This window comes from Sinocyclocheilus anshuiensis, unplaced genomic scaffold (genome assembly GCF_001515605.1).
Source record: "Sinocyclocheilus anshuiensis isolate Anshui unplaced genomic scaffold, SAMN03320099.WGS_v1.1 scaffold44, whole genome shotgun sequence".
NCBI lineage: Eukaryota > Metazoa > Chordata > Actinopteri > Cypriniformes > Cyprinidae > Sinocyclocheilus > Sinocyclocheilus anshuiensis.
In genome coordinates this window covers 2,675,334-2,685,696 of record NW_015555746.1, presented here as the reverse complement: position 1 = coordinate 2,685,696, position 10,363 = coordinate 2,675,334, and the positions used below count along the sequence as shown (strand labels likewise).

The window sequence follows — 10,363 nt, the reverse complement described above, 5'->3', positions numbered from 1 at the left end:
TATACCATAGCATGCAAAATATGCAATGCACCATATGCAAAGCTGAGATTTAAGAGTTTCTGCAGTGCAAAAATGTAATGGATGCTGATATTGATCCTTTCCTGTTTCTTTCTGAAGGGCCTTTAATTTCCCTTTGTATGCATAGTGTGGGCGGTTGCTCTACAGCAGTATAGTTGAATTAATTGTTAATTAGCACAGGTTGAGTAGCAAATGTATGTTGTTGCTTCATGTTAATTGACAATACAACACAACTGAACATTTTTACAAAGCGACATTACAAAGGATCAAATCATCTTCACTTAGTGTAAGAGCATAGCAACTTTAGTTTCATGAATTTTGCATGTAGGACAATAATAAGACAATTAAACAGGCGGATTAAAGAGACATTTTGGGTTTCTCATTTTAAATTCTGCACAGCAAGAGTAACAATCCTTTGGTCACAAGGTGCATTAGTGTATTAACAGTAGTGATTTTTCTGCCTGCTGTGTTTCCTGAGCATTTAGGGATTCCACCGCTGGCCTTTTGTTGATCTACTTTTCAACTAAATTTGATGGAGGTTATTCTCTCTCATTCTCCAAAGGGTTTCCATTTCCATAAATGCACTACAGTTGACCCCTAGACTGGCTCACGCTACATTTTTCCATGTTGAGTGAGGGCTGCTCTCCAATACTCACACGTACACACTATTCTTAACTCGACTGTGGTCGTCTCCTGCTTTGGGCAGCTGCAGACTAATCAATGTGCAATTAAAATAAGCAATCAGATAACTCGTTGAAAACAAAATGTGCAAAGCTACTGTACTTAAGTGTGGATGAAAGAATAGGCTCACATTCAGCTCAAAGAAACAGATGGGGTGCCACTGCTTTTATTCAAGCTGACCAGGTCACCTGAGATTAAAGAGAGGCTTTTGCATAGCTCCCTTTTGAAACTGGAATCGATGGTGTACTTTAGGCATTTGTCAATGTAGTGTCTTGAGTGCTAGGAAAAAAAAACACATCAGAATGCAAAGCATGGCTACTTTCACATCCACATTTAATGATGTTTTTCATAAAGGTATTCATGTGACCGTTGTATTACTTTACTATTGATTTATTTTAATATTTCAATTTTTAATGATTTATTGTTTAATTTTACATTTAACTTATTTTTAATTAATGTTCATTTTAATTTATTTTTAGTATTTAATTTTTAATGTTAATTTTAGTTTTTTTATAGAATTTTTTTGTTTAATGTTTAATGTTATTCTTATTTTAACAAACTGCTGTATGAAAACTTAGAAAAGCTTATATACAGTTTTATGACAGTTTTGAAATGGCCTGACAGTGGTTGGAGGCTGTCTGTTGCTCAGACGATTCTCTTCGGCATTGGTTTAGACTTTCTTCCTCTGTGCTGGCCAGTTCTGCCTTTTCTAGAACAGTCCCAGGAGGTTCCACTTACTCTATAAACATTGAGCTCTGCACACAGAGAGCCAATTCAGAGCAGGAATGTGAAGCCGCAAACATACTTTATGTATCAGAAAGGAAATGTCTGTTTTGCAGAAAGAGTTTAAATGCCGTTTGACCAACATAATTTGACTTCTTCTGTCTCTGTTCGGCAAATGCCTAGGAGGAGCATTTAACCATTACATCACTCTTTTGTAAATTAATTCCCTCATTTAATTATTATTTTTTTTGTGTGTTTTCATATGTAGTTATGTACCAAGAAACACAAATACCAATACATAGACACAAAGACCAATCTTTGCAGTCAGAGAAACCTCAGAGTTTGAAGTCTTTTCTCAGTAGAAGCTGTTAGGATGTTTGATGTTTTCAGGGCTGGTCTCAAGAGTTCTGTGTTGTGCTCAGGGTTGGAGAGACGTCTGCTGCAGAGAAGGAGAGGCTGCGTAGACTGTGGAATTATGTCAGGTGATGATGGACTTTGAACTCTTATACAGGTGGTGGTGACCTTTTGACTTCACCTGGTAAAATGCACATTAGAAGCAGTCGTTTGCGTTGGTGTTTGACACTGTAATGTCTGGGCTTCTGCTTTAATCAAGCACACATCTCTTGATTGCTTAAGACTCTATTGTACACCTATTACTCTACAGTATTCCTGCGAAATCTTTTCTGCTCCTGTTCCTATCCTGTTTTATTTTACAGTGATGTATAGAAATGAAAATTCCTGTCTGAAATCAACAATTTTGGACACACTGGGCTGAAAATATCTATGCAAAAGAAATTATTTTTATTATAATTTTTTTTTTTGGTTACAGATGGTACAAATGTATATTTTCTATTTGTAGCTTTTGTTTGTTTTTCTTCACAATAGTTTCTCCACACACAAAGGGTTTATACAATATTTCTTTTTTTTTATTAAACAAAAATGGTGGCTGGAATTTCAATGCAAACATTCTAATCTAATATATTTTCTACTTTATTATTTTAATTTAATTTAATTTCTAATCCTTTACTGCTGATATCTATTGTACTCCTGCAAAAATCTTCTTCTCTTTTTCTACTCCGTATAAATCATTACAGCACCCCTTTATAAGCAGTTAACTTCCTTTGCACACTCAAATGTTTGTTCTCAGTGGTTAGTCTCCATGATGTGCCAGTCCATTTCTTCCAGGGCTGTATTTAAAACTGGTGGGAGTCGCTTTGAAAGAATGTGTGTGCGCTGTCGCTCCTGTTTTCACGTTGGGGTGCTAAAGGAAATCTGTACACAAAGCTCACTGGCAAAGACTCGACATCCTCCTGGCTTAAGCCTGCAGATGAGTAATACCAAGGCATCAAAAGAAAGATTAGTCTTACGAAATGAATAAGCTTCCTCTTATACCTGCATTCAAAACAATCTGCTGCCCTTGGCTTGCTTGGCTTCAGTATATTAGCAACCGCACACACAGGCTGACAGCGAGAGCTGCTCTGTCCGTCTTGCAGAAAGGAAATGTTTGGTATCCACCACGCTTGTATGCTTTCTGCACACGCGTGTGCATACTGTGTAGTACTCTTCCTCAATTTTTGCCTTGTTTCTTTTTGTTGTCATAACTGGCTCCTCTGACCTCCATGTGACCCTTTATTGTAGCCCACCCTCCAGCTGCAGTAGCCTAATGTTTGTATTATTTAACTCCAAGATATTCTTTGATTTCCTTGTATTTCATTTTTCTGTTTTGTTTTATCTCTTGCCGTTCTTCCTCCGAGCCCCTCCATTTTATTCCTTTTCAACTTGCAAGTCTTTAGGACAAATAAATAAATACAGATCTTTAGCTTCAAGCATTCCTTCAGCAAAGTTCAAGCTCCTTCCTTCTCCACTGTTTCCCATTTCCCAGTGTAACTTGTGTGTAAGCAAATCTTCCCCTGATCTGTAACCCAGAGCTGTAAGTCCTGTTTGGACAACTTAGGCACCCTTTCTATAAACCACTGGGGCGAAAACTCTTTTTTTGTTTTACCGACAGTTCTCCTCTAGATGTGATAGAAACAACAGCAGCTTGTAAAGACACCCGGTCTGTCACCCAGAAATGAAACACTGGTATTGGCAGAAGTATGTTAACTGTTTTTTCACCCACATTTTGGGAGACAAATATTCCTTGCTGACTATAAAAAGATAAGATGTTCAGTAAAGTTTTAGCTGCTTGTCATTGCAAAAACAGATAATAAGTCAGCTCTTTCTGTTTTCATTGACATTTGTCCACATGGGCGGCACTAGAGGCTCAGAACGCCTGAGCTTCTGCTAACCCTCAAGCTGTGTCTGACTTCACAATGAAGTCTCTGTTGATCCTTGGGGTTCAAAAGCCAGCGGCCGCGTCATATCCACTGTTTTAATTGAGAGGGAGAATGAAAGACGAGCCATAGGACCAAAGATCAGTAAATGTACTTAAAGGCCAGAGTGAAAGTTCACCTAGTGTATCACTTATCTCAGCAAAGCCTCACCCTCAGAGCTCTAAAGGTCTGCTGGGTTCTCCTCGTATTTCAGCCAGTCAAGCGAATGGGAGAACATGTCTGGCTCTCCACACAAGTTTGGTCTCTGATCCAGATGGAAGTCTGTTCCACTTTGCATTTGTTTATTCTGGCCAAGAACTGTTCACTTACACAGGAAAATACAGTTTTGACATAAAGCAAACAGGGATGAACTGATATTAAAGGGATAGTTGACCCAAAAATGAAAATTCTGTCATTAATTACTCACCCTCATGTCTTTCCAAACCTGTAAGACCTTTGTTCATCTTTGGAACACAAATGAAGATATTTTTGATGAAATCCGAGAGCTTTCTGACCCGACATTGACAGCAACGCAGCTGACACGGTCAAGGCCCAGAAAGGTAGTTAGGACATCATTAAAATAATCCACGTGACATCAGTGGTTCAACTGTAATGTTATGAAGCTACGAGAATGCTTTTTGTGTGTAAAGAAAACAAAAATAATGACTTAATTCAACAATTTCTTCTCTTCCGTGTCAGTCTTCGCCACACGTTCATGAGAGTATTTCATTGCGTGGATTTCTTACATTTTTTTAACCAGCTTTTATTTTCATGTTTTAAATTTGTATTTAGTTTTAGTAATTTTGTGTTTTTGTCTTTTTGTTAGTTTTTAAAAATATATTTCCGCTTTAATTTAGTTTTTCAGTTTTAGTAATTTTAATACTTGCGCTTAAACAAAATTTAGAAATGTTTTTTTCATCTAATATTGATATTTTATTTGAGCTATAGTGTTATCAAAATAACACTATAACCAAAATGGTAATTCTTTATACTACATTCGACTTAAAAGTGTAAGTAAAAGTAACATCAGTCATGAAGTCTATTTAAACTTGTTGTGTATTCTGTATTATGTACATTCCTGCCATGTATTTAATATATCAAATATATTTTCGATATTTTGATCATCCTTTGTTCATTTTGTTTTTACATGCTCCTTTGTGGTCGTTTTATTTAAATTAGATGATGTCAAAAACTAGAAGTTTTAGCCTGTGACCAGCTGTAGAAGACAAATGAGTGGAGTTGCCTGTAGACCTTATGATTTATTTGTGTAACTTCTTCTCAGTGGAAACCTTGCCTTGCTGCAGTAGGTATGTTCTGTGAAATGAGATTGCAATATGATCAATATAGCTCTGCTTGAGTCCATTTCGCCTGCTTATTATCTTTTCTTCGTGCTGCTGCCGTTTGTGGGCTTTGCTGAAAGGTTGTGGTACATATTTGGCTGCATATGCACTGTGGGGAAAGCTCATGTCACAGATGCACACAGGCAGACTGATGTGCAGTTTCTCTCTCTTTCAGAGTTGGAGTGGACCCTGATCAGGATCTTCAGCCATGTGGGGACAGCTTCCAGGTCCTTCAGGGAGTAAGTCTCAATATGTTTCTGTCCTCCTGCCAATGAAGCTTTTACTAAGTATTTTATTTTTGCTATAGAAATGAGTGATGCTTCAAACTGTACAACAAAGGAAACATGTGCTAGTACTTTTTAAGCCATCAGTCTTATAATGTTCCCTAGACATACATTAAAGGAAGAATTTTGCAATGCCTTAGAAACCACCCAGGAACACCCAAGTAACGTGGATTTGCACTGCCAATTATCAGTAACATTTCTTTTGGAAAATGTGAAGCTCTTGTTCTGAATTGCTGCCACATCATCCTGTCCCTTTCGCACTTAAAGGGTTAGTTCACCCAAAAATGAAAACTGGCTTATGTTTTGCTCACCCTCGTATATGACTTTCTTCTTTCAGACGAATCCAGTCAGAGTTATATTAAAAATTGTCCTGGCTTTTCCAAGCTCTATCATTGCAGTCAGCGGGTGTTGCAGTTGAACAGTCCACAAGTTGTCAAATAAAGCACACGCATTCATAATAAAACGTGCTTCACACGGCTACGGGGGTGAATAAAGGCCTTCTGTAGTGAATCCATGCGTTTTTGTAAGAAAAATATCCATATTTCAAACATAATAAACACTTCTCTCTCACTTCATCTAACTGTCATACGCGGAAGCCGCGCCGGCGGATGTCGTAGCACGTCGGCGTTGCGTGATTAGTGACGAACGCGGAGAGAGAAAAAAACAAAACACCGGTCACGAATTAGAAGAACAAACCGAAGATTTGCAAAGAAAAATGTCGGAGGATTTCGATATAAACCAAGAGGAGACTGGTTTTCCTTTGCTAAAGTAAGGAAACATTGCTTCCTTTGCTCCTATAAACAAACTCGTGAGACTAGCATACCTCAAGAGGTGCGCGCGCTGCGCATACGTCATACGCCTTCCGCCAGAACGCCTTCCCCGTATGACAGAAAACGGAAGTGAGAGAAAAGGGTTTATTACATTTGAAATATGGATATTTTTCTTACAAAAACGCATGGATTCACTACAGAAGACATTTATTCACCCACGGAGCCGTGTAAAGCACGTTTTATTATGAATGCATGCGCTTTATTTGACGACTTGTGGACTGTTCAACTGCAACACCCGCTGACTGCAATGATAGAGCTTGGAATAGCCAGGACAATTTTTAATATAACTCCAACTGGATTTGTCTGAAAGAAGAAAGTCATATACACCTAGGATGCTTCGAGGGTGAGTAAAACACAAGCCAATTTTCATTTTTAGGTGAACTAACCCTTTAAGACCTCATATGCAGCTACCCAAAAACCACACAAAAACTCATTCTTCCTGTTTTTGGCCTCTAAAAAAAGGTGCACGCTTGCCTAAGTGTCATTTGTGGAGCGATCCTTCATAAGATAAATTCGACCCCTTCAAAAACGGCCATAAAAACAACCCTGACACCTCTTAGCTGTTGGCATGTTGTGTTTGAAACCCGTGGGTGTGTTTTTGAAGAAGTACGAATACATGCACCAATACAGAGATACAAGATAATGCAGACTTCATGCACTGGTGATATGAGCACTAAGGATCTCAAACTACTGGTACTTTGGTACAAAGTTGATGCTGAAATAATAAAGATGTTGACGAGTGCTTGTGCTTACGACTGACCATAAGTGGTCAAACACATTTCTTGGTAAACAGTTGGTTTATAGATTTAGGAAATAAACAATCTAGACCAGATTCACAAAAGTATTCCTAAAGGGATAGCTCACCCAAAATTTAAAAATCTGTCGTCATTTACTCCCCACTAAGTTGTTCCAAACCTGTACGAGTTTCTTTCCAAATAGGTAGCCATTGACTTTCATAGGATTTTTCCCCCCCCCATACTATGGAAGTCAATGGCTGCCAGCAACTGTTTGGTTACCAACATTCTTCAAAATATCTTCTTTTGTGCTCAACAGAAGAAAGAAATTCATAAAGGTTCAGAACAACATAAGGGTGAGTAAACGATGACAAAATGTTAATTTTTGGGTGAACTAGCCCTTTAAGAATACAATAAACTCAGGAGAGAGGACCTTTTCGTTTTCCACTGTAAATTATTACTCAACATTACTGTCAGATAGTAAATTGTAGAATAGCCATTAGTGTGTTTCTGGGAAGTCGTTATTACCTGAAGAGAACATGCTTAGAGGGGATCCGCCTGGTCTCTTAAAGGCCTTTCTGTCTCTCTCTCTCCCTTTTGATAACCCTTAGTGTTTCCATCTGGAACACAAGCATCTGATAGGGTTACAAGCAGGGCTTGACATTAACTTTTTTGCTCACCAGCCACTGTGGCTAGTGGTTTTCCAAATTTACTAGCCACTCAGCATTTTCACTGGCCACAATTTTGTTGTTGGGAAATTACGTTTTATTTGACTTAATACTGCATACAAAAATGTATTTAAATTGATTTCCAGGTCATTTTTGGCCTATTTATAGGGCATTTTCCCCTAACCGTATTAAATACATGCATCATCTTTCATATCAAATTCTTACATTTTATTAATAATTTCAATTAATATAATTAGACAATATAGGGCTGTTACCAATCAAATTAAATCAGTATCAACAAAACCGATCTTTCCACTGCAGAAGAAACGGAAGTGACTGGAGTGGCATTTAGATGCATTTACACAGACAGTTCAATGTAGCTGAAATATAGCAAGAATGCATTTAGACTGCAAAATTATAACAGCATAAATAATGTGAGCTTGGTGTTTTAAAATAGTTTTTTTTTTTTAAATCTACAAATATGAAATGTTGGAAAAAATGCAAAGATAATCTACTATGAAAGTAAACCGCCAATAGGTGGCAGCAAGTGACTGTCTTAATTAATGAGTCATTGAAGCATGCCTTCAAACTATTCGTTCAGACAGCTGATTCATTCACGAATGAAGCAAGTGCCTGTCTTTATGAATGGACCACTGAATCATTGACTCAAAATTCAAAAACGCGAAACAACACCGCTGTGTGTTGCTCAGAGATGCGCGACTGTTCTGCTGTGATCTTTGTTTGGAACTATTTTCATTAACCAAATTGAGCAAAAACAGTCAACGCTGACAATATATCCTTTCAATAAATTCAAATTCAAATATTGAACTAAAATGTATGTTAACTACTTGTTTTAACTCTTGTATAAAATGTCAAATTTGCAGTTGTGGTTTTCAGGGAAAACGTCACTCTCTTGGTCATGTTGCTTAACAATTAACATATTCTGTATGTTATAAATATAAAAAACTAAGTAACATTTTTATGTTTCTTCTGTGTGCAGTTGTTAGTTTTAATTTCTCCATGAGATTCTCTCACAGACAGGCTGTGTGAGCCTCAACTGGCGTGATCTTGTTGTTACTGTTAATTATCCATTATCAGTTGCCGTTGACACTGAATGTAATAAAATCACAATCATTCTCGCCGAAATTTCGGTGCTTCCCTAATTAGATGTTTTAGAAAACTAGGAGTAAATAATTTAGAAGAATTTTATTTGTAGGAATTCTTAAGAATGTTTCAAATCCAGACACTTAATTGTTAAAAATTTCAATATCTGTGCATGCAGTTAATAAAAATAGATAATATTAATCAAACAACAATGTTGTTGAATACATTTTATGAAAATAGATTTATAGCTTTATTACATTCCATTGTTTTAATTTAATTAGTTAATATTTATGTTAATATTGTATTTATTTTTTTATCAAGTAGTGTATTCACTAGCATATTACTTATATACATATCAAAATTGTGAAAATTTACTGAATATTTTGGTATAATGACAACCCTATATCACATGTGTACAGTTTTACTTTGGTTAAAGTACACTTTTTGTCCTTGTCACACATCTTATCTTATAAACAGTGGTCCGCACTATATTATTAACGCTAAAGGAATATAGCAAGCTTAGGGTAGGTTGCAGTATAGTGTTACTGTGAGCTTGTTTGTGATGGCATTAATCTGTAATCTCTTTAAATGCAATGAAGCTGATGTTGAAGCTGAACTCGTGAGATTAGATGAACTGGGATAAACGTACTGGCAAGAGGTTTTACTACATGTACAAAGTCAGTGGATAAATGATATTGAGTGTGTGTACTGTTATTTATGATAAACCGTTAAGTATCAGGTTCCGTTCCACCAATTCAAAAGTTTGCATGGCCTGGTATTTATGTGGCCAGTAGTGGATTAACGTTTGATGACACTAAAGGTGCAAAAAGTACACATTTTGTAATGTAATATAATATAATATCCTTACATTACAAAAATTACACGGTGCATTTTTAGCCTTTTACCAAAAAGGCAGACTTTTGACATTTAAAGTATCAGGTTTTGACAAACTCAACATGACAAACTCCAGATTGACAAACTCCAAATTGACAAACTCGATTGCAGCATACATTGTTGTTTGCTGTACGCTACTGATGGAGTGATGTTCAGTCATGAACATAAAACAATATATTGACTTCTATATTGAGTCATTTTTTTAAACATCTGTTCAATTATTTACTTGTCTGCCACAATAATGAATTGTGCTTTGAATTATCTTAATTATTCAATATTTGCTAAAGCTATAGTATATCTTGTTGTTACTGTTAATTATCCATTATCAGTTGCCGTTGACACTGAATGTAATAAAATCACAATCATTCTCGCCGAAATTTCGGTGCTTCCCTAATTAGATGTTTTAATCAGATTAGTTGTCCGGTCGGGCAAGTAAAAATCTCTTCTTTCACTTGCCCCTTCAAAAAATCCACTTGTCCCAGACAAGCATTAATGTCGAGCTCTGTTACTGTATATAAAATTCAACCCGTCAGAGTGGCTAGTGGAAGTGACTGTGTTACCCGCCACAGCTGAAATCCACCCACTTTTGTGACCCTGGACCACAAAACCAGTCATAAGGGTCAATTTTTCGAAATTGAGATTTATACATAATCTGAAAGCTGAATAAATAAGATTTCCATGGATGTATGGTTTGTTAGGATAGGACAATATTTGGCCGAGATACAACTATCTTAAGTTCTTAGCAATGCATATTACTAATCAAAAAAATATCTTT

General features: G+C 36.6%; 1 protein-coding gene across 3 annotated transcripts in view; it reads left to right on the top strand.

The window, feature by feature from the left end:
• Nucleotides 1-10,363, top strand: part of LOC107673530 (sodium/hydrogen exchanger 7-like) — a 50,851-nt gene that overhangs the window by 27,818 nt on the left and 12,670 nt on the right. For 2 of the 3 annotated variants that reach the window (XM_016467144.1, XM_016467146.1), the window contains exons 13-14: nucleotides 1,845-1,904; nucleotides 5,250-5,313. In XM_016467144.1, coding sequence (XP_016322630.1) covers nucleotides 1,845-1,904; nucleotides 5,250-5,313 — 124 coding nt within the window. The remainder of the gene's footprint in view (nucleotides 1-1,844; nucleotides 1,905-5,249; nucleotides 5,314-10,363) is intronic. The other variant, XM_016467145.1, reaches the window with a different exon arrangement.